This window comes from Corythoichthys intestinalis, chromosome 21 (assembly GCF_030265065.1).
Source record: "Corythoichthys intestinalis isolate RoL2023-P3 chromosome 21, ASM3026506v1, whole genome shotgun sequence".
NCBI classification, from domain to species: Eukaryota; Metazoa; Chordata; class Actinopteri; order Syngnathiformes; family Syngnathidae; genus Corythoichthys; species Corythoichthys intestinalis.
The window spans coordinates 6,084,957-6,112,075 of record NC_080415.1 but is presented as its reverse complement, the minus strand read 5'-3'; the positions used below and the strand labels follow the sequence as shown (position 1 = coordinate 6,112,075).

The 27,119-nt window shown below is 38.1% G+C and overlaps 2 protein-coding genes across 2 annotated transcripts; one reads left to right on the top strand and one right to left on the bottom strand.

Moving 5' to 3' along the window:
• Positions 1-966: 966 nt before the first annotated feature.
• On the bottom strand, positions 967-9,777 carry nrbf2b (nuclear receptor binding factor 2b). Its single transcript, XM_057825225.1, has 4 exons — positions 9,590-9,777; positions 7,633-7,717; positions 6,005-6,045; positions 967-3,731 (listed from the first exon to the last, which is right to left on the bottom strand). The coding sequence occupies exons 1-4, from the start codon at positions 9,680-9,682 to the stop codon at positions 3,030-3,032; spliced, it is 921 nt and encodes a 306-aa protein (XP_057681208.1). The 5' UTR covers positions 9,683-9,777; the 3' UTR covers positions 967-3,029.
• A 5,253-nt stretch (positions 9,778-15,030) lies between these two features.
• On the top strand, positions 15,031-26,902 carry LOC130910040 (NHL repeat-containing protein 3-like). Its single transcript, XM_057827068.1, has 3 exons — positions 15,031-15,376; positions 16,696-16,895; positions 21,647-26,902. The coding sequence occupies exons 1-3, from the start codon at positions 15,115-15,117 to the stop codon at positions 22,241-22,243; spliced, it is 1,059 nt and encodes a 352-aa protein (XP_057683051.1). The 5' UTR covers positions 15,031-15,114; the 3' UTR covers positions 22,244-26,902.
• The last annotated feature ends 217 nt before the right edge of the window (positions 26,903-27,119 follow it).

Sequence of the window (27,119 nt, the reverse complement as noted above, 5' to 3'; positions counted from 1 at the left end):
ATCTGCTTGAAAGCTTCCACAAGAAAACAACGCTTAAAAGTATGAGAGGGAAACACATGCAAAAAGTATTTTGAGACAATGAAAAGGTAATAAAAGACTCAACAAAAACACATAGTGGGTACTCACTGCTTTTAACCGATGTGCACATGTGTTGGACGTCTCGCCGCGTAGAAGGAATTGAAGAACACCGGTGGTGCTTGTCTTGTGACAGTGATACATTACGTCATCACCCCGATCATCTATTGTGCGCATAAAACATGGCGCCCTCCGTAGGTCAAAACATGTACCAACTATTAGATTTTTGAATCACTGGCATTATTTTATGTGTTTTTAGCAACTTATTTTAGTAAAAAAGAACAATTGTGGCTTATTAGAGCCCACAAGTCTACAGTGTATCACAAAAGTGAGTACACCCCTCGCATTTCTGCAGCTATTTAAGTATAACTTTTCATGGGACAACACTGACAAAATGACACTTTGACACAATCAAAGTAGTCTGTGTGCAGCTTATATAATAGAGTTAATTTATTTTCCCCTCAAAATAACTCAAAATATAGCCATTAATATCTAAACCCCTGGCAACCAAAGTGAGTACACCCCTTAGAAACTACATCCCTAAATATCCAAATTGAGTACTGCTTGTCATTTTCCCTCCAAAGTGTCATGTGACTCGTTAATGTTACTAGGTCCAGGTGTGCATGGGGAGCAGGTGTATTCAAATTTGTAGTGCAGCGCTCACACTCTCTCATACTGGTTATTGAAAGTTCCAACATGGCACCACATAGCAAAGAACTATCTGAGGATCTTAAAAGACGTATAACTCAAAATATAGCCATTAATATCTAGCCAGCGGTTTAGATATTAATGGCTATATTTTGAGTTGAGGGGAAAATAAATTTATGATACAAGCTGCACACAGACTACTTTTCATTGTGTCATTTTGTCAATGTTGTCCCATGAAAAGATATAAATATCTGCAGAAATGCGAGGGGTGTACACACTTTTGCGATACACTGTTTATCAGCCCGTTATATCAGTCGATCTCTATTTATGAGCAAAACTTGCCGTCACCCGTCCTCAGTTGTTTGACCCGTGTAAAGAAAGCGGCACCTAGTGTGTCAGAATGTTTCCTCGCTCTTTTTAGATATGTGCTGGGTAATCAATTTGTTGTTAGTCCTGCCCACTGACTTTGATGGGTGAGTTTGACAGATGAAAAAAAATCATGAAGTGCTGCAACATTAAGTAGTGAAATAAATGTTTTTACATTAAATTAGCTGGTATTTTAATGCATTGATGTCACATTTGATGACATTTTTATTAATTCTCATTTTAATTAAGTCATGATATATTTAAAGTAGAGCTGAAACGAATACTCGAGCAACTCGAGTAACTGCAGTTTAAAAACTGATCTGAGTAATTTTATTCACCTCGAGTAATCGTTTATTTTGACAGCTCTAAGCATCACATTTTGCTCGGACTAATTTTAATGCAGACAAAAAACGACCAAAAAAAAAAAAAAAGAACTTACTGCAGCCGACAGCCGCTACAAACGACGCCGACGTTGCTAAATACTAGCCCACACGATGCAACGTTGGTAGCAGGTAGCGTCTGATGCGTCTCAGAGATCACATGTATGTTGAACTAGATGCGAAATGACAGAGTCAGCGGCGTTATTAAACAGCCGCCATCTTAAACCAGTACAGCGCTAAGCGCTAATAAAGAGCGCTAAGCGCGAATAAATAAGATTAACGTTACTGTCAGTAGCTCATGTAACGTTAGCCCTGCGGAGGGCTATGTTTCTATTAATTATGACCACTGTCGATGCGTGGCTAACGTGTCTTACATACAGGCTTTATTTATTCTGTGAAAACATAGCGCTGTAGAGTGATGAGGGTGTAAAATAAAAACTTAATAATGCTAACTGTCAATTTTAGCTCAGTAGTCATTGCTGGATAAAACACCAAGTAGCACTGTTCCCTAATGCAGGGGTTTTCAACCCAGTCCTCAAGGCACACTGTGGGTCCTGGTTTTTGTTCCAGCCGATCCAGCAGAGACAGTTGAACCAATGAGGCTTCTGCTAAAACAAGCCACACCTGACTGCAATCAACTGATTGCACTTGTAAAACACCAGATTGGGGAAAAAGTGTTGTCATCTTGTTTGGTAAGAATGAAATCCTGCACCCACAGTGTGCCTTAGTGGAATAGGTTGGGAACCCCTGCCCTAATGTGCTCCAATACAGCAGGTATCATACAATTACTTTGAACACTGCAAAAACTCAAAATCCTATCAGGACTTACAGTTTAGTTAACTTAAAACTTAACTAGAACTTAAAAATGGCTTGATACAAATAGAAATTCAATTGAAACACGTGGGAAAAAAATCCTAACTTTTAAGTGATGTGTCTTATCAAGCGTAACGGCATTTTTAGGTAAGAAATATATGTATATATATTTTTTTTTAATAAGATCAAAAGTTTTTTGAGTGAAAGCAGTGAATTAGTCTTTTTTTTTAATTCTAGTTACATCTAATTGCAATTGTTGGCTGTTTTCAACAATATACATACAAATAAAGACATTGATTGACTGAAAATGGTTCAAGATTAGATGAAATGGCTTGTTTTCTCATGTATATTTATAATTGCTCTTCACCTAAAAATATATTTGTTTTATCCGATTACTCGATTAATCGATAGAATTTTCAGTCGATTACTCGATTACTAAAATATTCGATAGCTGCAGCCCTAATTTAAAGATTTATATATTTTTGTTCTGTCCCATTTGGTCCCCCATAAACAGCAAGCACGTCCACCTTAATATTAAACTTAAGGGTGCTGATCCGTTTCCGCATAAATGATTCCACAAAATGAATGATATAAACAAGTTGAACTTCATTAGTCTGATCACACAGAATCATTAATTGAATTTTTCTGTGTCCAAAGCCTGGAATTTTGGCATCCAAACCAAAAAGAAAGACATCAGTTTGCACCGTAAAGTCGACGCGTGTAATAAAGGCAGCTAAAAAGTGTTCATCACAGTTTGTCTTTATCCAGCAGCTCCTGAAGTTCATTTTGAATGTCCTCCGGCAGCTCCAAAGGAGGAAGGTCATCCAAGCACAGATCTTCCTGAGCGGGCATCTCCAGCGGGGGCAGCTGAGGGATGGCTATCTCCTTCCCTTTCCCCGTGCTTTTCCTCTCCTGTTTGCCCCCCGTCGCCACGGCTCCCCCGGGCTGAGGGAGCACCCAGAGCTCGGAGCGCTCCGCCGCGTCCGTGGCCTCGGCGCGCAGTCGCGCGTTTTCCGATTGTAGCCTTTCGTTCTCCGAGGCCAGACGCTGGTTCTCGTCCATCAGGTGGTCGACGAGACGCCTCAGGTCTTCGATGGTGGTCTGTTGTTCTTCCAGGCGAGTTTTATCATCTTTGCTGGTTTTCGAACCGGGGCAAGGTCTCAAAGCTTGGAGGCTTCCCACTTGTCGAGTTTGAAGTTGGTAGAGTAGAGTGTCGTATTCTCTCTCCGTACCTCCTCCGCGCGCTACGGTTGAGGATTTTGCGGGGGCTTCGGGCTGCGTCTGACCCGACGGCTGGGACGGCACGAGGAGCGCGGGGCAATTCGACGCCGGTTCTAAACCAGGCCGGGCTTTGGTGGCCTCCCGACGGGCTTCTCGCTTCCAGCGCTCTTGAATAAGATGCTGCTGTTTGATATGCCTGTCCCTCTGCAACTCCATAGACACGCGGGCCTGAAAACACAACAGATTGTACTAAGATTGTACTTTCGAAAGAGCATTAAATGTGAATACAAAATAAATTTCCCAAGTGTTTCTTCAAACGACAGTGCTGGCCAAAAGTATTGGCACCCCTGCAATTCTACGAGATAATGCTCAATTTCTCCCAGAAAATGAGTGCAATTACAAATGCTTTGGTAGTAATATCTTCATTTATTTTGCTTGCAATGAAAACACACAAAAGAGAATGGGAAAAAAATTAAATCATTATCATTTTACACAAAACTCCAACAATGGGCCGGACAAATGCATTGGCAACCCTTGAAAAATCATGTTATGCTTCTCTAATTTATGTAATTAACAGCACCTGTTACTTACCTGTGGCACATAACAGGTGGTGGCAATAACTAAATCACACATTCAGCCAATTGTGTCCTTGTGTGTACCACATTGAGAATGGACAAAAGAAAGAAGACCAAAGAACTGTCTGAGGACTTGAGAAGCAAAATTGTGAGGAAGCATGGGCAATCTCAAGGCTACAAGTCCATCTCCAAAAACCTGAATGTTTCTGTGTCTATCGTGCGCAGTGTCAACAATAAGTGTAAAGCCCATGCCACTGTGGCTAACCTCCCGAGATGTGGACGGAAAAGAAAAATTGACGAGAGATTTCAACGAAAGATTGTGCGGATGGTGAATAAAGAACCTCGACTAATATCCAAAGAAGTTCAAGCTGTCCTGCAGTCCAAAGGTATAACAGTGTAAAGCCGTACTAAAACTAAATGTTCCCACATGACCTGATATGACTAGGCCACGCCCCCAAATGCTCCCAAATTACCTGATATGAATAGGCCACGCCTCCCAAATGTTCCCAAATGACCTGATATCATTATCCCAGGCCCCATAAATGTCCCCAAATAGACAGGAAGTCACCTGATATTGTCCCCGAATTGTCCCCAAACCAACCTCAGCTGGGGCTAAGATCTGTATCTCCACATGGCAAAGACCAGAAATAATTTCTCCCAAAATTGCTGTTTCTAGTTCTTAAATAAAACACTATATTAAAAATGCAAAATGTGGCTTTTAGCAAATTGAAGCCAAAGTATTAATTGCCGATCAGATCTTTCATAATGGGTGTCATTTTAAAGCTATCCTTAGCGTATAATGTGAAATATGTGAAATTAATTCCAGAAATATTTCTTTACATGCTGAACATGATGTGCATTTATTTTGAAATGTTCAACGGAAGTAGGTTCGCTAAACCACTAACTAGAGGTGTGCAAAATTTCCGATTCTTAGATTATTCGCGATTCGGCCGTGGAAGATTCGAGAACGATTCACAAACATCCAAATTCCGATTATTAAAATATGCGAAGTAAAGCGGAAGTACACAACACTCAGCGCGCTGCGCGGTCTTCGGGACGGAACGGAGCGAGAGTAGCTAAACATCATGCTTCCCATTACCCGGCCCCTCGGGTAATGCCAATGCTCAACTCACGGCTCTAGCTCAACTCATGCAACGAGATAAAAAAAAACACAACAACATACCTGACTGCTGCCGAAAAGCTGCTAGAAAAGTACATCCGTATGTTACGGTGGATATCATTTATATAGGACTAGATGCATATAGATTTGGTAGTGTTAGCAGCACATCTACAAAAAGCTAGATGCGGGAGTTATAAACGGCCGCCATCTTAAAGCAGTACACTTCCCTGCAAGGCTGTTGTAGCGAACCTTCCAAGCAAACCTAATTAACTTTTTATCTAAAATACTCCTAAATCGGTAAAATATTGAATTGAAACTATCTTTACAATAGTTTTAAAACTTTCACATGTCGAAAGTAGACAAAAGGGAAATTATGGAATAACGGGAGCAATTTTAACAAATTTAATGGTTGATTCACAACATTAGATTAATTGAATGTAGTTTAAAGCTGCTGATACAGAATGGGGACTGGAGTTTTTTATTTAATGTTATTATTGTATATTTGTTTACTGCTATATGTTAACTTGATAGTGAAATAGTAGTGTGGTTTAGCCTGAGAGTATTTTTGAACAATTTTGGAACTAATGTACAAAACATTAAAAAAAAAAAAAGACAGAAAAAAAAAAGGAGGGGGGTGCATCAATAATCGTTTTATAATCGAATCGGAGCCTCTGAATCGTAATCGTAATCGAATCGTTAGGTGCCCAAAGATTCCCAGCTCTGCCACTAACCGTAAGGTTTAACACTCAGTTAAAAAAAATATAAATCATAAAAAAAACTGCTGGAACAACACTGGAAGAGCTCACCTGTTGACAGTCCGTTGTCTTCATTGCTTCCGTCAGAAGATCTGTAAAAGAGACCATGTTCTGAATGTAAATTCTTCATTGATGATCAATTGACATGAAATTAGAGCTATCCCGACTAGTCGACGTCATCGATGACATAAATGCGTTGCCTAGCACAACATCCCGTCGACGACGGTTAATGGGTTTAAGGGTTAAAAGAATATATGCGTGGAAAGTTGAGAATATCGCACGCTCGGTAAGCAAGCGGGGAGAGTGGCGCAAAGCCAAAAAAAGCGCATCAGAGTGGCCAAAACATTGACTTATTTCAACGAAACAAAGGAGGGTACACTGAAGTTTTCTGTCTCTTCAATGCCAAGCTTGCATACCAGACGTGGGCTGTGAATGAACACCTAAATCACCGTCACCCAGTTGTAATTTTGGAAGATGATTACTATCAGAACAAAAATAATAGAATTATTTTCCATAAAAAACGTATGATTTGTATCGTGTTAACATTATACACGCATTCTCTTTCTCAACACAGACAGTTGCAAGAAAAAACAACACAGTTTTACCACCGCTACACACACTAAACACGCTGGAGTTAACTCCCGTAGCTTGTGGGAAACGTTCATGACAGTGTTTGCTAACCTTCAATTTTGTATAAATTCGAACTCATAATGGAGGTATTGCCTCCTCGGCAGGCACCCTCCGCAAACATGTTTTACATGTCGGTTGGCCTTCCTCCTCTAAGCCGCGTATGTAACTTTTCTGTAGCCGAAGTATTCCCATAACAGCGACTTCATTTTCTTTGATGGGGGAAAAAGTTCAGGAGTTTCACCTTCTTCAGTCATCGTGTAGCACAGCTGACTCACTGACATTGATGAACAACCAGTGGGGGGGGGTTGAGCCTTACAGCTGCAAGTGAGGGCTTTCTCCCTGCATTTTTGGGACATAAAAAATAGCTACTACCGACGGAAATTTTTGGGCGGTTTTGAAACCTTGACAATTTCATACCATAGTATTTCTTGAAACCTGTAATCGGCACATGTCTAGTTGACACACGTTCAACAAGCTAAACGAGGCTGCTCCTTTGAAGCGCAGCGCTACCGAGCTTTTCTGGCAAGATCAAAGGTTGTACGCCTGTCACTCATCGTTAACTTTAACAAACAAACTGCAGCTGCTCTGGTGAGTAAGAAAAGCAGCAGGAGGGTGAGAGGCTGTACGTGATCTGCTCAGGACATCTCTATAAAATACTGTGATTTATTTCTTTATTTTTTAATTGTAAAAAAAAAAAATGCCATGGACTGAGGGCGCAAAGTAGTGAGAGATCAAAGTATTTCTTTTTATAAGTTGATTTTTTTCTTTGATCGCAGCCAATGCTTGTTTATGCATTCCTAATTGAGTATCTAGAGGGTATCTAAACGTATATTAACAGTTCTTTTTATTGAATGTGTTTAAACGATTTGCTAGCTTTTTAAGGTCGGTCAATAACCTTTTTGGGATACAAAGTATCAAAGTATACATACAAAGATACAAATATAAAGTATAATGATATTTATTACCCTTTTGATATATTGTCACACCCCTATAAATAAGACATCCTGTAAGTATCATTGAGGGACATACGGACGATCCAGGCAACTTACCTGCTGCTTTGCCATGACATGAAATCGCCTCTTCATACTTCCCAGCAGCAAGGAAACGATCTGCCTTCCTGCACTGCTGATGGGCCTGAACACACACACAGTTAAGAATTCGTTTGGCTCAATGAAGTCAAAATATGAAGAAACAAAAGCTGCAACACAGTTAAAGAAAAAAAAAAAACAAACAAACATGGTGTCATGTCTCACAATACCATATGATTTAAGGTACAAGGCTTACGATAAAGATGATCTCACGATATGGTGATACATGGGTCTGGAAATCATTTTAGGATATTTCACAAAACAACTAATACACAGAAAACAAGCTATGAGTTTATCACTCATACATTTCCAATCTGTTTGAAGTGGGAGACATGGCACTGAATTCGCTTACCCTTACTGATTAAAATGAGGTAAAGAGAGTTAATTTTAATCAATTTATTTCAGTTAACTTGCTTATCTAAATTACTTTAGTATAATTTACACAATCTATATGGATTATAATTACTACCAACAAAAAGTTTTTTTAATAGTGTACACAGGAAGCGTCTGGTTGAAGTTATTGCTGCCAAAGGGGGGGCCAGAAATTATTAAATGTGATGGTTTAGTTACTTATTTTTCCCCCTTCTGTCATTGTTTGCATACTATCCTCATTAGAATATGAAAACGTATAAATATTTGGGTGGTTTAGTTACAGCAGACACTGTTTTTTCATCTGTGTGATTTTGACGAAGATCAAACTACATTTGATGGTGGTTTTATGCAGAAATTTGAGGGATACCAAAAGGTTCAGATACTTTTTCATACTACTGTATTATGGCTGATTGTATTGTCATATCCCACTGTATACTTTAATAATGATAAACATAACAACTTCAAGGTTTTTTCAATAAATGTTCTGTGTAAAATAAGGGAACAACTTCAACTGAAGTTATGGAAAACATGCCTATATTGCACCACTATATTTATTGTTGAAATTAAAATAGTGCAAACATCAGTTTTTTTTTTTTTTTGTTCAAGTACCATATCACACATGACTCACACAGTGCTTCTGCCTCAAAAAAGCAACAAAGTCACACTGATTCAGTTCAATGAATGAGTTTATAATTCATTATTTTTTCAATCATTTATCGTTCATTTAATTTTTGCACCATGAATGCAAATGGTATGCTCACATAACAAATCCCAAGCGTCTTAGTTTTGCCACATTTAAAGATCAATTAAGTATAACTGCTGTGCTAGGATGTGGCCTGCCCTTAAACAAAGGCAGAAGGCTTCTATATACATTCACTTTGAAGGCAACATGCATATTGGTCCAAAACCGATAATAAAAACATGTCAATATTATCCAATATCATATTAAAATGATTTCATGTGCCGATATAATCGGCTACCTGATAAAATCGGACAACTAATAAATTTGGGAAAAAAAAGATTTCTTTAAATGTCAAGTTTACAAAATTTGTAATGCTTCGAATATTTGGTTTAGTGCTTTTTAATGCTGTTTAAAGTCTGAAGTTTGAGAAAATCCATTTATGACATTAATGGCTTTTAATGCTTTTAATGACCCTCATAAACCTTGAAAACCTAGCAGTATCAAGTCACGTGAAAAAGACAACGCTTGCAAATTTTTATTACAGTATTTTTAAGCAAAGTAATTCAATGTCGAATCACAAGGTTTTAATACGGTGCCTGTCATTCACAACGGGGTTAACAATGCGTTTTATACATGGCAAACGCATAGACAACAACTAAAACTTTCTATGTCAGCACAACTTCACTATAAATCTCTAAAATTCACATTATGTCGAGTGTAATGTTAAGATTTAAGATTTCAATAGCATGTCAACGTTCCCAGACAGCAACACAATAAAACACTAAGGGGAGAAGCTAATGTAGCTTCCCTTTGCATTCTACAGTAACGTTAGCCTAATATTGCAACATCACGACAGAAACTTACGAGATTAAGTGGACTGTCAACGACCTCCATGCAGCCAATTCGTCGATGATTTTCACTACATGAAGGGTGTGCGTGTCCCTCGTGGACTGTCATTCGAACCAATCCAGAAATATGAACAAAATTACGAGAGTAGAAACGAATTGTGGTAGAGTCGCCTCCGCCGACGACTCTACGTAACACGTCATAGTAAGATACCGGAAGTAGAAATGTTTTCCGAATAAACAAATAAAATAAGGGAATTACTTTTGAAATTTCGCTTAATACATAGCCAACTAATGTATACTTGGCACTTTTTAGTAAGGATGTTGACAAAAAATGTTATTTCTGTAAGAATGTGACCCATTATTGTTTTCCGGTTGCCCTGTGCGTGCGAATTTAAGAAGTGCAAAAACAAACAAAACATCGTATTAGATGGGAAAACATTTAATATTGTATTCAAATCCAAAGATTAAAAGTATTTTGTTGGGCAAATGTCATATCTACGAAACAAAATTTCTAAATTAACCCTCAAATTTTAAATGATTCTTGATTTAAGGTTAAAATGTATCTCAAGTCTCTTAATATACAGTGATCCCTCGTTTTTCGCGGTTATTGGGGATCAGGACCCGCCACGATTAGTGGAAAAATCGCGAAGTAGCGACCCCTCACCGCCCCAAGAATTAGTTTTTGTTTTTGTGTGTGTTTAATGTATTTATTCAGATTTAGAATTGGAAAGGGATAAGTGTAAGCCATGTTTTTTTCCCCTTCATTTTCCCCCCAAAGTATAATAATAATAATAATAGTAATAATAAAAACCTTGTAATAATAATAATACATTATGTTTGAAGGCGCCTGGAACTCAAGGTTGCCGTACAATCAATTAAAACATTTAAACATATTACAAGTGAGAAAATTAAAGTATAGAACGTTTAAGGGACTTTTAAAATACTAAAAGAGATATAAGGGGAATAATAAGTAATTTATAAATCTATAGTAATTTATAAATATAGTAATAAAATTATATATTATATGATATAGTAATAAAATTTATATGTATATTAGAATAAATGTTTTTTAAGCACTTCAAATGTAATAATAATAAGTAAGTAATAAATAATAAGTTTTAAACATGTTACTGTCCCACCGAATTATTTTTAAACAAAAAGTATAAAACTGTCTTTATTAAATGCTTCACTGAGTGAGTCAACTCAACTCCGCTCCATCTCCTCACTTACACACAATGAGTTGCCAAAGCAACTGTTTAACAAGTTAAGCGATGATTGACACATGCGGCGCTTTGATACTGAAGCTTCCAGTGATCTGTGGCAAGATCAAACATAAGACGTCTATCAAGCATCGTTAACTCTAATAAGCAACTTTAGTGCATTGCCTGAACAACAAAGAGCATGGAAGGGGAGGGAGGGAGAGTGAGACTACACGATCGGTCTTAATTTTAAATTCGTATATGGGAAAGTCAATTACATGCAATGACATTTTCAGCCACCAGGGGGGAGGCTAATCTTTAAGAAAGTGGTTCACATGTATGAAGCCCCCGTTTGCCAGGGTAGAAAAAAAAGCATTTGTCATAGCCAATTTGTACTCACAGAGTCATCTGTACCAACAGTGTAATAATCTGTGGGTGCAGTTCAGTAATATGCAATATGTGGGTACAATTCAGTAAACCGTACTGTATATCACTAAACTGTAGCCTACCCACAGTTTTGTAATCTGTACCCACAATTAGGTAATCTGTGACCATAGTTTCCTAAACTGTACCAACAGTTTAGTAATATGTACCCACAGTAGGCATGTGCCTGTTATCGGTTTCAAGGTTTACCGTAGTATGAAAACGTCACGGTTTCAAAACCACTCAAATTTTCCATCATACCGTAGTATGGTATTAGCTATTTTTTATGTCCGAAAAATGCAGCGAGAAATGGCTTGGAGCGGCAGCACTCACACCTCCTCCTCCTGTTGTTGCTCTGTCCTGTGTCTGTCGGTGACAGAACTGAGTTTTTTCCCTCCTCAAAAAAGACAGTCACTAGTAAGGTATTAGTATTAGGTATTAGTATCACCACTCCCGAAAAGAAACAGACGGCCGCGGCTTAGAGGGGGAAAGGACAGAAAGGACATCCGACGAGCAGGCAACACTTCCAACATGATTTCACATTTACGTGACCTTATTCGTCACTTTCCACAAAATTTAAGTAAACTCTTTCGTGAATGTTTCCCACCAGCATGTTTCGTGGTCTAGCGATGGTAAAACAAATACTATAACGTAAGCCTGTTATCAAGGCTATTAACGTGGCTCGTTAGCATGCCAATACGGCTAACCTGTTTCCTTACGATATGCATACTTTTGTAAAGTCTTCCGCCATTGTAAACATCTGTTCAAAACAACATTTTCATAATACCACCTGTGGTATTTTTTTCTATTTTGGTGACTTTCTGTGTTGACAGGTGGGGGTGAGGGTGTATAATTTGTAAATAATGATACGAGTCATACACACGCTCTCCGTCTCCGTTAATATTCAACTAATTAATATTAAAAGTAGTAGTGGTATATTAACCCAGAAAAGGTGAGCATACTCACATTCCTGCATCATAACTTGGACTGAGAGAAATATGTAAAAAATGAGCAAGTCTCGAAAAAATGTTGAGATGGAGCTTTAAAGTCACTTAAGTGCCTGCAAAACAAACAGGTATGTACATATACTAGTAAACTGTACTGTACATATAAACATATACATACATATATACTATACATATATACATATATTTCATTTTTTAATTTAGAAGTGTTTTTACCTTTTTATGGAAAATAATTATTTTTGTTCTAATGTTTTGGAGTGGGTTTGGTTTATACATTCTTTTGATTTCAATTATATTTAAAATATTTCAGTTATTTATTCATTTTTTTGTTGTTTTGTTATTTATTTATTTAAACATTATATTCATGTTGATGTTCCAATTTGCAAATATGATGTGAAAAATAGTAAACTCCTGTTCATTTTTTTTAACCCATACTTCTCAAAATAACACATTTTAGAGCTGTAAATGCAATACCGTGATATCGTGAAACCGCGGTATTTTTGTTTAAGGTTATCATACCGTCAAAATTTCATACCGGCACATGCCTAACCCACAGTTTACTAAACTGTACCCAGTTTTGTAATATGTACCCACGATTTAGTAATCTGTACCTACAGATGACAAACTCTACTCATAGTTTTGTCATCTGTACCCACAGTTAAGTAATCTGCAAACACAGATTACTAAACTGTACCCACAGCCTAATCTGTAGGTCCAGATTACTCAACTGAGAGTACAGTTTAGTAATTAATACCCACAAACTCAATTTCCTGATTTGTTGTCAATTCATGATTCTCATCTGAAAACAATTCATAACATGCCAGTAAATTCAACAGTTAAATACTTAGGCATACATATTTCTAAGGATGCTGACATTGTAAATAACCTTAATATTTGGAAATATCTCTATCATGGATATCTCTATCATAGATAGAATATGTCTCACGAAGATGGAATGCCTTTCTAGATTCATATACCCATCCTGCTCTCTACCACTTTCAAGAAAAGTGATCAAATCAATAAATCAAGCTAATTTCCATTACATTTAATAGAAAAGCACATTATATTAGAAAAGGTACTTAGATTAAAGATTATGAGAAAGGAGGCCTTAGAGCTATTGATGTTGATTGTATTAATGGCACTATTAAAATGAATTGGTTGCGATCCTTTTTGAAAAACCAGAACAAATTATGGTTTCACATTCCAAACTGTGTTTTTAACCAGTTAGGAGGTATTGAATTCCTTTTGAGATGTGATTTTGACCTTTAAAAATTCCCATAAAACTGTCTGCATGTCACCAACAGGTTCTGCAGTATTGGAGAATGATCTATAAACACAATTTCAGTCCCCACTGTACCCCTTTATGGAACTATCGATATATTCTATTAAAAAATAAATCATTGATTTATCAAAATTGGCTAGAGGGGGGAATTTGGTCCGTGATGCACCTCTCGGATGATTCTGGGGATATTGCATCTTTTGAAAGCTTATTTTCCAAATATAATTGGATTGGTAAAAAGCAGTATCGAAAACCTATCAAAGCAATACCCCAGTCTATTATTAAGTTGTCTTATAATTTGTTTCAAATGAAGCTGGAGTCAAACTTCCTACACTTTTGGTAAATGGACACAATATCAATGATTCTAATTTACCCAATGTCAAAATTCGGAATTTTTTTATGGACAAAATGTACCCATTTTCGTTAAACAGAACTTCAATTCTGCAATTTTTTTCTAAGAAAGATGTTGACATTATGAGATTCAAACTCTTTAAGTTTCCAATTTCACCAAAGGCAAAGGAAGTCTTTTAAAAAAAAATTCTTAACAGAATGTACCCCTCTTCAAAATATTTAAGGCTCCGTTTTGATTTGGACCACAACAGCTGTATTTTTTGTAATGATGACATTGAAATGACTGACCATTTCTTTTTTGATTGTAAATTTGTTAATTCTTTCTGGGAAGATTTGTATGACTGGTTATTTCCTAAATTGGCTTATCTATCTAATTACACAAAAGAAAATGTTTTATAGGGTATTTCTGTATTAGAGTCATCGCACGACCTAGCTATCAACGCATTTATAATTCTTGCTAAAATTTTCATACATAAAAACAAATATTTTGAAACTATTCCAGATTTTTTTTTTTTTTTTTTTTTCACGAAAAATAATGTCATTATTTTTCTTCTTTGAAATGTATGAAGGGGAAAAATGCTTTGAAACTGTGTAGGATTGTGGAAGAGCTGGACTTGGCTAATAGACCCTAAAATTCTTCTTTTGCTATTATTGTCTATTTTTTTTTTTAAATTATTATTTATTTTTATATTATTTATTTTATTTTTTCTTTCTTTTTTGTTTTTTTCTTTTTTAATACTTAGTCACTTGTGATTGTAATTTCTGATGTTGGATTCATGATAATTTATTAGGCTTTTCTGTTATGTTTAGAGTTATTTAACAATGTACCATGCCACTTGTGTTGTAACGTTTGTGTGGTTGTTTAGTTAAAAAAATAAATAAATGACTTATTTAAAAAAAATAAAATAAAAAAAAAAATCATAATAAAATAAAAAATGGGCGCTTCTTGAACATATGGTCACATGACAAAGGTTGTGTTCAGTTACCTCTGGCTCATTTTACCCTCTTCTCAGTGTTTCCCCACTCAGGTAGTATTTTAAGATAGAAGGGCGACTCAAGCACAATACTAGTGTCTCTATACTTTGGCTGGAAATTTCATAAATAAAAATAATACAGCGTGATAATTATTTTATTGTGTCGGCGGAAGAAAAGGGCGACAGCTTTTCGTCAAACGGATTTTGGAACTTGATACAGCCGCATGGACTCACCAGGAAGTAAATGATAAACGACGTCACGTGATAATATTAGCAAGCGGACCTTTGCAATTGGTTCATCAATGCTTTATGTGCGGTTTATAGTGCATATCGTCTGTGTCTCTCCTTAGATGTCAATGAAAAGTAGAAGCTATACATGCGCGATATTGACCATTATGGGTTCGTTATTCTTTCTCATGATGGTGCTGTACGGCGTCTTTAACCCTCAGCAAGCAGCTTTCAAGTCCGTCCTCATACAGGACTATCAGCTGCTGGGCAGGCCACTGTACAAACTGGACCTGAACTGGCCCAGAAACCCGGAACTCTTCTCTGGGACTGTGTTTGGAGTGGCTGTTAACCAGTATGCTGGTGTGGTGTACGTGGCACAGCGAGGTAAATGTATTATTAACCAACATATTTTATGTAGTTTATGTCAATGTAAGTCTTCAAATGCATGTGAACATATGCAAATCGTAAGGATGTCCGATCATGTGATCGGAAATCTGGTCCGATCACATCATTTTTAGAGGATTGGAATCAAGATTTTATATTGTGGTGCACAACCAGTATTGTCAACGTTACTGTAATCTGATTACTTTCTTTCAGTAACATGCAATCTAACGCGATCATTTTTCCAAACCAGTAATCTAATTAAAGTAAATTTCCTTGAAGTCTGTGCGTTACTATTTTGTTATTGCCTCATTATGTAGAATGAAGAATATAGTGGTAATGTACGAAGAGCATTTTGAAAAGAAAATGTTCATTTCCATGGTCACTGCTCATAGGTACTTCCGGTTTTGCCCTCGAGTCACACGCGCTAAGTCTTTTGGGACTGAGAAAGATGTGTGCCAGGCCAGTGCAAGTGCACATTCGAGCTGAGTGCAGCCACCTATTGAAATGTGCAATGGAATGTTGATCTGTGTGCGTTCATGAATGAACATATATTCTCTTCATTTTAGAAGGTTCCAGCAATAGGTTGGAGCCGCTATGTTGCCAGCTGTTTCGTAGCTTTGCCGTTGCAACGGCGGGTAGTCGTCGCTTTCGCTCGTCCTCGCGAAGTCTGCAAGAATTGTTTACATCATATTCGTCTTGGACATTTGTGCCTTGAGGTGACGTGTTCATTTAGCATTTTTGGGATGTGTTGTAAGTCCGATTGAGTGTAAAGTGCTAAGTTGTTGCCACGTTTTGTGGCCAAATTGACCGCGTGTGTGTACGGCATACTTTTGGGTTGTGCCCCCACCTTTGTGTTTCTTGCACTATTTATTGCATGATTCATTTGTGTGTTGTTGATTATCGTGCAGTCCATTTGCATTGTTTTACAATGGCACTGATATGCTGTTAACCCTAACCCGAAGTTCAGAATTTTTGACATTAGGCTTAATCTTCGAGTTAGCGGGGCTTTAATTAGTCGGTGGAGTTGATTTAAACAAATTCCATGCAGTTTGTCAGTTATAACAGCTAAATTACTTTCAAAATACCTTGTTACTTTGATAATAAAGTACTCAGTAAAGTAACTAAATTACTTTTTTGAGGCGTAATCAGTAATAAATTACTTTTTCAAGTAATCTGTGACAACACTGCAAAAAAAAAAAATGTCATCAGATTCTCAAAATCAGGTGACTCTGACTCGCGTGAAAAATATGTGATCGGGACATCCCTACAAAATAGTCATTAGCTAACATGCCACACGGTCTTGTGTTTACCCTTCATAGGTGACAATGTGCCCAAGGTGCTAGTGTTTACAACAGAGGGCGATTTCCTCATGTCCTGGAATACAACTACCTTAGAGATGCCCCATGGCATATTTTTAGCAGATGCAATGTCAAACCCAACTGTCTGGATCACAGATGTGGGCAATGGTCCATATGGCCACTGCATCAAACAGTACTCACCATCAGGCAATCTTCTGCAGGTAAGCTTTTGATACATGATTTTGTCAGGTGCTTAATAATCTTTGATAATGATCACTGTGAAGAGTGTTTCCATGGTATTTTTGGTCTCTGAAACCTTTTTTTTTTTTTTTTTTTTCCAACGATTCGTGGTAAGTTCACCTAGCGTAATTTTTGGACTAAAAGCCACTACTTTTTCCCCTGCTGTAAACCTTGTATCATATAGTCCCATGTGGCTAATTTATGGACTTTTACATGTTATTAATGAGTATGCCTTTTGAGTTTAGGGGTTTCCAAACTATGGCCCAGTTTTTATTGGCTCGCAGCAAATTACAAAAATGTTTCCGCGACAAAAAACCCAAAAAACTGGAGACGAGAGGGCGGATGAGGCTCCGGCATCGTAAAGTCGAAATCACGTAAGTTGGGTACGTCGTACCCAGGGAACTACTTGTAGTCTCTTGAACAGTGCAGCAGTGCAGTCCTGTAGCACAGGGGTCAAAACCTGACATTTTGAAATCCATGTAGGGAACTGTTGAATTTCAGTTGATGAATTAGCAGGATAGTTCTCATGAGTCCTTTCAAAAGAAAACTGAAATTTTGAAGGAAAGAGTAGCCAAGAAATGGATGATTCAAAAGTGTTTAACCTATCAGACCAGACCCTGAAATGTAAACGTGCAAACTTGATTTGTTTGTTTACTGTTTGTAGCAATATGAACCCCCACCCCCCCCAAAAAAAAGAAAATTCTGGCTCCTTGGCGACTTTTATTTCAAGGAGTTCCAGCAAGAAATTATAGCCCCTTCCACCACTGTATTTGATCGAGTTCCAGCAAGAAATTATAGCCACTGCAGCCCCTGCATTTGAGTCAAATTCTCAATTGCATGATTTGAGTGGAATTTGACCTCAGATGTTCCACATCACAGAGCTCCTGAGATTTTAGACTCTTCAGTCATTGTGTCAGACATTGGAAATAGATGACAAATGTAAAGGCTTTGGTGCAATCTATGCTCTCGGTAGACATGTGCCGGTTACCGGTTTCACGGTTTACCGTGGTGTGAAAACGTCGCGGTTTCAAAACCACTAAAATTTTCCCTCATACCTTAGTACGGTATTCGCTATTTTTCATGTGCCAAAATGCAGCCGAAGTGGCTTGGTGCGGCACCGCTCACCCCTTCCCGTTTGTTGCCGTGAGTGTCACTAAACAGCCAGCAAACCCAAAAACAAATCCTCCAAACACAAGGCGTACTTTTCTTCAATTTATTGAGCTCTCAAATCGTGGTGAAATATACAAATAAATACATTTAAAACGTTGTACAATTGTATTTTTCCACGTGTGATTAGGTTCAACAGGATAGCAGTAGCACCATTAAAAAGTTCGCCAAAAACTAAACACACATTTTCCTTTCAAATTCAATATACAAACTAACTAAAACTTACAAAGACGAATGTTAGCCTAGGCCAGTGCTTCTCAATTATTTTCTGTCACGCCCCCCCAAGGAAGACGTAAATGTTTCGCGCCCCCCCAAACTCTCTGCCGCCACTGTAAATAGTATCATTTGTCTATAAAATTACTATTATAAATACGCATCTGCCTAACATTGTTTCCTTTTTTTTTCTAATAAAGAGAAAAAGTAACATAGATCAACTTATAATAAAGTATAACTTTATTAACATTGTTTTGTTTGTAACAGAGAAGACTTGACGTGCATCAATTTGCCTGAATTAAAAAAAAAGTCACATCCAAACTGTAAAAAAATACACTCAAGGTACATTTTTGACCATACAGAAAAATAAAATGTAATAAAATCAGTAAATAATAACAAATTAAAATTGATTAGAAACATTCACCCATGAGGACAATATGCCCAAAAATTTGACCGAAAAAACAAAACTGAATAAAAGGAAAAAAAAGTGTCCTTGGACAGGACAGCTTGTATTTTTGTGGCTCACAGTATTTACCTCCTTTGCAATGGTGTGGAGTTATTTTTCAATGAGCATGCTAACAATGCTCAGTGGATTACTGATATAACACTGACAAAGCAGGACAATTGTTGGCAATATTCGGCACGTTTTCACTGAAAAACAATCAAGCGGCTTATCAATGAGATTGGGGTCTAATGTCTTTAAGTGGCGTCTTAATTGATTTGGCTTCTGGCTGTCCGCTATAATTATTTTTAGACACAGTAACAGACAGTGGTCTTTCCTCATCACCCACTATATTAAAAGTCAAAGCTAAAAGGCAAACGGCACGAAAAAAGCGCATTCTCGGCGGCCGAGGTAGAACCGTAGGTGAGGGCGGTCGTCGTGCCGATCCCAAGCCGAAAATGGCACTTCTCGGGCGGCGACGTGAGAACCGGACAAGACAGTGGGTCGCTGCGTGAGTGAGTCCGGTCGGAAAACGGCTTTCGAAAACGGCGGTGGCACACTGCTCTTCATATCTGTTTTTCTGTGTGTGCTGAGTGCTCTTCCTTAGTTCAAAAATACTGCGCGCACTCTGAAAATGAGAGCGCCACTACCACCTACTGAGTGGATGTGCAAGTACACTTTATTCCAGTACGGCAAAAAAACAAAAAATGCATGTTCCCCGAGGTCACATGCGCCCCCCCTGGCATCGCTCTGCGCCCCCACAGGGGGGCGCGCCCCACTATTTGAGAAGTACTGGCCTAGGCTAAACTGGGAGAGCAGCTTCTTTTATGTCTCACAGCCGCTGAGTGAGAGAAAAGCTTGAATGAAGGGGGGAAAGAAAAAGAATCGCGTCAAAGATCGCTAATTAAGAGAGGAGGTCTCACTCCTCACTTTTTTTTTTTTTTTAGATGAAACCTTGAAACCTCAACAATATTTACATTTCAACTAATTTATAAAACTAACTTTTACATTTTTAACTAACTTATTAACTTATGAATTCTTTGTTCTTTTTAACACAAAGGCATGGCATCATGTAGACTAGAGTTGACACAGTGGCTGAAAATGGCGAAACTTCACTTGAGCTTCCCCCCTCAAAAAAAAGTCATACAGTATATATTTTTAATTTTATTTACAAGTGTTTTTACTTTTTATAGCAATTATTTTGTTCTTACTCTAATATTGAGCAACTTGAGCTGTGGCTGTGGGTATAGTCTAGGTTCTATTTATTTTAATTTTATATAATATTTGTTATTTTTTGTTAATTTATTTATTTTCACATTATATTCATGTTCCAATTTGCAAATATGTTTTGAAAAAATCCTGTTCAATGGATTTAAAAAAATTTTTTTTTTAAACCCATATATCTCAAAATTTTGGAGCTATAATTGCAATACCGTGATACCGTGAAACCGCGGTATTTTTGCTCACGGTTATCGTACCGTGAAAATCTACTACCGGCACATACCTAGCTCTCGGCGCTGTTTCCCCCCCCCCATGAGATCACAAAAAATAAAATCATACTACTGTAGGACTGCAAACAGGACTGAACGGGCCCTCGCAGTTTGGTGCTACTCGGACGTCACGCACGTCAGGGAAGTAGCAGATCGTCCCCCTCTCTCTCAAACCCTAAACCCTAACCTCTCATCTCATGAGAACCTAATATGCTCGAAACTCGCCTTTTTTGGGGGGGGGTTGAAAATAAATTCACACCTACGTGGAAAAACCCCTATTGAAGAGGGTAGCGCAAAAAAGGAGGCGCTACTGAGCTGTGCAGCCCGCCCGTATTCAAAACCAAAATGAATTTTCTAATTGGGCCAATTCGACCAAGTGTGCCAATTTCCGTGGCTCTATAAAATGCCTAGGTCCCTGAAGAAATATACTTCCTTTTGATGGCGACATAGAGTTGTTTCGGCAACAGACAGAGCCTTCATTTTAAGGCCCATGTCTGCAAAAGGTCTTGTAACTACAATGCTCAACCTGAAAAGAACTGAACATGGATAAGTAAAATGAGTGACTTTTTGTTGCTACTAGTACCCTTCATGGCATGACTCAACAAACATGGAAAGTTTGGCGCAGACATGTTGTATGTCTGCCAAGTTATGACTGTTCTAAATTTGTGGCGAGACAAAATGGCGACGGTCTTTTTCACTTTTCTGTTTGGACCCCTCTGCTTCAACAAAACCTCAATATTTTTCATCAGGCACCTGAACACATGGCTTAAGGTCCCCCTGATGTAGGTTTGAGGTCAATTTATTTTTTTCCCCAAGAATGCAGTCGTGTTCAGGCTCAGATACCTCACATACATGCCAAATATGAAAAAGATTGGATCAGGAAGTTATTAATCATTTTCTGATTTTGATATTTGCCCAAAAAATGGCCGACTTTGGCACCCAGCATTTTGAGAACTTAGGATCTCAATTTTCTCATGATCAGTCTCACCATTTTTGAGAAGGCGCCAAGGTCTCAAATTGCGCCCTGTAAATCGATAAAATTTTCACATTCAATCCGATTTCCTGCTGGGTTTGGAAATGGGATCTAGACTCTTTTTTTGGAATAGTTTTGCGCAACGTATCGACTCCCCAAATTTCATCGCTCTATGTTGAAAAAACCAAATAGAAGAGGCCTTTTTGAAAAATTCAAGGGGGCGCCACTGAGCCATTTTGTTACATTGTTTTGCAACGTTGCAAAATTATCGAAATTTACGCGAAGCTTTTATGTGCAAATTTTGGTGAGTTTTCGAGCATGTTCAGTCCTCCAAATTGGCCATTTTCATTTGCCATGAATAAAAAAATCCTTTGCAAAACAATAGGGCTCTCACGCCAGTTGGTGCTCGGGCCGTAATAGATTTATTTTGTTCTATTTACTCATCAGGTGCTGGGCACCCCAGGAGAAGCTGGCTCTGGGCTTAATCCTCTGCAGTTTGACCAGCCAGCTGAGATCGTCGTCCATGACTCCGGAGAAATGTACATCGTGGACGGTGATGGTGGCATGAATAATCGTCTCATCAAATTATCCAAAGAGCAGGAAGTTCTGTGGGTACACGGAGAAAAGGGACAAGGCCTGGCTCAGTTCTACATCCCTCATAGTGTGACTATCGACAATGCTCAAAGGGTATGGGTGGCTGATAGGGGAAACAAGAGGATCCAAGTCTTCAATTCCCTTACAGGTGACTGGCTGGGATCTTGGGGAAGTTGCTTCACTGAGGATGCGCCCTACTCAGTCCGGCTAACACCCGATAAGAAATATTTTGTCGTAGTCCAGCTCAACACCAACCAAATTTCACTACTGGACGCACCACCGGTGGGTTTAATCGGCCAGTGCAAAGTGGTCAGTGTCATTCAATTGGCTGATGAAGTCAAACCCCATTTGGTTGACTTGGACTTGAAGTCAGGAGCACTGTATGTGGCTGAGATTGGTGCTCAGCAGGCGCAGAAGTTCACTCCCTTCAGTCTAGGTGGGAGCTTTTGAAAATTTAACTTAGTGAAAGCATTGCACGAACCATCCAATTTATTTTGACTGAATTGGACGTCTAGCACTGTCAGTGGCACTGAAACCAGAGCATTCATAGCCAGTGTTTTGTGGGCATGTAGAGGTCACTTCCTGTTCATTTTAGGGCATTTACAGGTTACTTACAAGTCACTTCCTATTCATTTTGGAACAATCTTGAGCCACCTTTTCAGTAACCCCAAATCAATGGGAAATGACTTGTAAATGCCCCAAAAATCCGCAGGAAGCGACCCGTAAATGCCCCAAAAGGAAAAAAGGAAGCGACCGAAAATCAACAGGAAACTACGTGCCCCAAAATGAACTCTGCCTGGCATTGGCAGCTACAGATGGCCATAGACTGAACAGATTGGACGTCTTAATAGTGATAAGCGAATTCCATTTCAAAGCAAAAGGATGAAAATAGCTTGTTTTTCTGTTGATTTATTCTTTTGTAGAATATCCGAGAATGATTCCTGACTCATACATCTATTCTATAATTGTTGCATCGCATATTGTGAGATCATCATTATCGTGAGCCTTGTATCGTATCGTGAGGTACCCAGAGTTTCTGTCCCCTTACACAGGATAGGGCAGAGCAACTTTCTTATTTAAATTTGGCGCCCTGAAGCGATTGCTGCTCTGAGGATCAGGGCTGTCAACAGACTTGCAGGGGCCCTGGGACAAGAGACCATTATAGGGCCCCCCCCCACCACACCCAGCCCTGCCACCGGCTTGTCACGACAACATACGCAGTACTTTAATGCTTTGCAGGCAATGACAGTGTAAATTTTCAAATTATTTAATTTGACATGGACAGTTAATTTTAACAGACCGTAATGTGATGTGACACAATATAAACAAACAATTTCCATCTATTATCCCACGTAGGCTACAATACAATACAACTGAGAGTGCTATGCCTGCCTGCTAAGCAACAAAACAGAATAACTAAACATCCAGCCCCCTCCACATCCCTTGTGCAAAAAAAGGGAAAAAAAATATTTGAAATATTTAATATGTTAAAGTTTTTAAGTATATATCAAGTAGAACATAATATTTAATCAGACAATGATTTAAATAAAAAAGAAATATATGAATGTAAAGTAAAATAAATTAATTCAATTCAATTTTATTTGTATAGCCCTATATCACAACAAGGTTGTCTCAAAGGGCTTTGCAGAGGCAATATGAAGGGTCATTCAGGGGCCCCTATGGTCCTGAGGCCCGGGACAACATACCCACCACTGTCGATGGACTTGCTGAGGATGGTAGGAATGGGTTTATTTGAAAGGGTGGGGCTTAAAATTTCGTTCTTAACGTGCGTTATTTATTTTGTGTTTATTTTTCAGGAACCACAGTAGGCATCATGTAGTAGACGAAGTTTGAACGCGCTTTCGCTGTTGAGGCATTTTTTTTCAAGCGAGCAATAAAAAACGCGTGGATTAAGTTCCGCACCAAAGCTTATTTGTAGGGGGGAAATTTCAATAATTCACGGAGGATTTGTCTCACAGAACGAGCAGACAACCCAAGAGCAGATGCGTGTTTGTGGGCAGACTGTCAGGGAGATCTTTTTCTTTACATCGCCTGTTAACCTGAAGTTGTTTACCCATGAAACGATCGAGTGCCGGCCAGGAACAAGACGAAAAAAAATGCCTCAACAGCTAAAGCACGTTCCAACTTCGTCCACTCCATGATGCTCACTGGGGTTCCTGAAAAATAAACACAAAATAAATAATGCACGTTAAGAACCAATCTTTAAGCCCAACCCTCCCAAATAAGTCCATCCCTACCATCCTCAGAGCAACCATGGCTTTAGGGCACCAAATTTAAATAAGCAAGTTGCTCTGCCCCACCCTGTTTTTCGCTGGCTATATATCAGCTGATATCGGGTGATCGAAAAACAGATCCATCTATCGGCCCGATATATCTGCCGATCTTTTTAAATAAGCTCATCACTCATAACAATTGTCGTATTATATTGGCTGATTGTGAATAATGTCAATTTTTCGGCCCGATGTATTAATAAGAAAGATCAGCACCCAAACAGCTGACATAAGTTTTCTAATATATTAGCTCATAGACTTCATAATGTATTGGCGGGACACGGGGCACGGGGCCGATAAATAGGGGCCTGCATGGTTGGCGAGGCAGTCAAAGCTGACCAAGTGGAACCACAGACAAAGAGCTTTTTTCATTGAAAATTCTTGTCAATAAATGCTTAAATCCTTGAATTCTTTATAGATATGGATGTCTCGATTCTTGGTTAAAAGCAAAAAAAACGTGCAGTTAGCATTTATTTCATGTAAATATGTCGAAGTACAATGCTAGTCTTTTAGTGAATGTAGCTAGCGGCCCCGTGATGCAAACAGCTTTTCCGGTGAAAATTCTTGAGAATAAATGCTTTAATCCCCGAATTCTTTACAGATATGGACGTAAAACCGGTTTGATTCTTGGTTAAAAGCAAAAAACCTTGCAGTTAGCATTAATTTTACGTAAAATGTCAAAGTACAATGCTAGTCTGATAGTGAATGTAGCTAGCGGCCGCCCAATGTAAACAATGCTTTTCTGGTGAAAATTCTTGTGAATAAATGCTTAAATCCCTGAATTCTTTATAGATGTGGACGTAAAACAGTCTCGATTCTTGGTTAAAAGCAAAAATAACGTGCAGTTAGCATTTATTTTTACATAAACATGTCGAAGTACAATGCTAGTCTGTTAGTAAATGTAGCTAGTGACCGCCTGATGTAAACAGAGCTTTTCCGGTATAAATGCTTAAATCACTGAATTCTTTATAGATATGGACATAAAACAGTCTCGATTCTTGGTTAAAAGCAAAAAAATCTTGCAGTTAGCATTTATTTTACGTGAATATTGCGAACTATGATGCCAATGCAGTAGCAGCTAATTTCTCCCATTGATTTTTTTCACAACGTTTCAAAATGCATGCATGGTACAAAAAATATAATTATTACCTTGAATCCTCGAACAAATCACTCCTGAGACAATCCTTACTGTTTGTATGCGGTACAGCTTTCGTACTTTTTCAACAGAAATCCAGCGTTAGATACCTGCGTGCGTGTGTTTGTGAATAGCTTCTCTTGATGTGGGCGGCCCCTGACTTGAAAGCGAGGCACAGTACATGACCGATCTGACCCGTCAATACATTATGAAGTATATGATCAGCTATATCTTGGCCGGTCTTGAAAAAGTCCATATATAGTCTACCTTTGGTAATGGTGTAACTAGAGGAGCACTCTGTGAGTGAAGACCTCCGCCTAAGCAGCCAAATTAAAAACAACACCATATTCGGTTGAGTGGACACTCTTACTCTTGCGTCCGAAATATCATCAATCCGCCAGGAAATTGGAGTTAACTTGCCTTACTTAGCATATGTAGCACAAATTCCTTTTCTGACTTCAGTAGGAAACTTCAATCACTTTCATTTCATATTACAAACATATGCTGTGAGTTTGTTAAAAATCCCTTTATTAGTTTTTGAGTTTTCTTGAACATAAACTGAACAGAATAAATAAATGGTGGAGGTAGTTACTGATTTGGATAGCATGAATTTTCCCGGCTAATTTCATGGAAAATGATCAATGAGGAACGTTGATGCCCGCTTGGTCTTTTCTGCCAATGGCCACTTGAGGGCGACCTTTTACCTTCAAATAGAATTCTCGTCAAGGCATCTAAAATCTAAATCCTGCTGCCATAGGCATTTTATCCATATACAATATGAATATAACATTAATGCTGATCTTGCGATGCATCTGCTTATATTCTGTTTCTATGAAATGCTGTGAAGTGGATGGTTTTAATGTGTTGTCTTGCTCTTGTTCCAAATTTAAGTGTTATTTAATGTTTATAATAACTGCTACGTATGTGATACGGTGGTGTTTTATATCATGTCAATTAAAGATCACAGAGAAAGTGAATATTGCTTAGTGTTATGATATGGTATGGAATTTTGAGAGGTTGTATTTAAACAGTGTTTTACTTATCATCTGAGTATAAAGGGCACTATTGTTTATCCATCAATTCCTTTTCTATGCCGCTTATCCTCATTTGATTTACTGATGAGCTGGAGCTAGAAAATCCCACGCCACATGTAATCGAACACATCAAATGAACCACACTTTTGGACAATTTAGAGCAGTGGTTCTTTACCTTGCGAAAGCTACTGAACCACATGAGTTTTACATGTGCATTAGCTAAACCCTTAGGTATTAGAATTTTTTTTTTCCAAATTAAAATAAAATAAAAAATGTCTAAGCTAGCAAGGTAAAACCCAAGTGAATTACCATTCATATTTCTTATCATAGACAGCATGTTTTTAAACAGGCCGAAATGTATGTTTTTATCTTCATGCCTGCAGCATCATCAGATAGAAATTTTCATTCAAATTTGAGGAAAATATATCTTATGTTGTTCAACATTAAACCTGCTTGGTTGCATTAACTTTGACCGTGCAGTTTCTATCATGTTTACATCTCAAATGGTATCAAATTTAATGAAAAACCCTGCACAAAATGATCACCAAATTTGTACACTGTCATCTGTTTTAAAAAAAAAAAAGAAAAGTAAAGAAATAAACATGAATCTTCTCACAAATCCAATAAACTGTGAATTTACAACAAATAATTTTGCCTTTGGATTTGCTTTTCACATTGGAAAATAATATTAAACTCGATTCATTTCACACTGTTTCACTGTCGGCATTCTCATTCTATCACATCCTTGCATCACATAGGCTACTATTTTCATGATGCACGTTACCCATAGGTAAGGGCATACTGTAGGTTTGGTCTCAACATTGTTAGGGACGATATAACAGCATAACCTGCATGTGTACACTTTT

Coding starts and splice junctions, on each gene's coding strand:
- nrbf2b (XM_057825225.1), bottom strand. CDS start 9,682: ATGACAGTCCACGAGGGACACGCACACCCTTCATGTAGTGAAAATCAT. Junction 7,718..9,589: donor TTGACAGTCCACTTAATCTC/GTAAGTTTCTGT, acceptor GTGTGTGTTCAG/GCCCATCAGCAGTGCAGGAA. Junction 6,046..7,632: donor ATGTCATGGCAAAGCAGCAG/GTAAGTTGCCTG, acceptor TCTCTTTTACAG/ATCTTCTGACGGAAGCAATG.
- LOC130910040 (XM_057827068.1), top strand. CDS start 15,115: ATGTCAATGAAAAGTAGAAGCTATACATGCGCGATATTGACCATTATG. Junction 15,377..16,695: donor GGTGTACGTGGCACAGCGAG/GTAAATGTATTA, acceptor TACCCTTCATAG/GTGACAATGTGCCCAAGGTG. Junction 16,896..21,646: donor CATCAGGCAATCTTCTGCAG/GTAAGCTTTTGA, acceptor TTTACTCATCAG/GTGCTGGGCACCCCAGGAGA.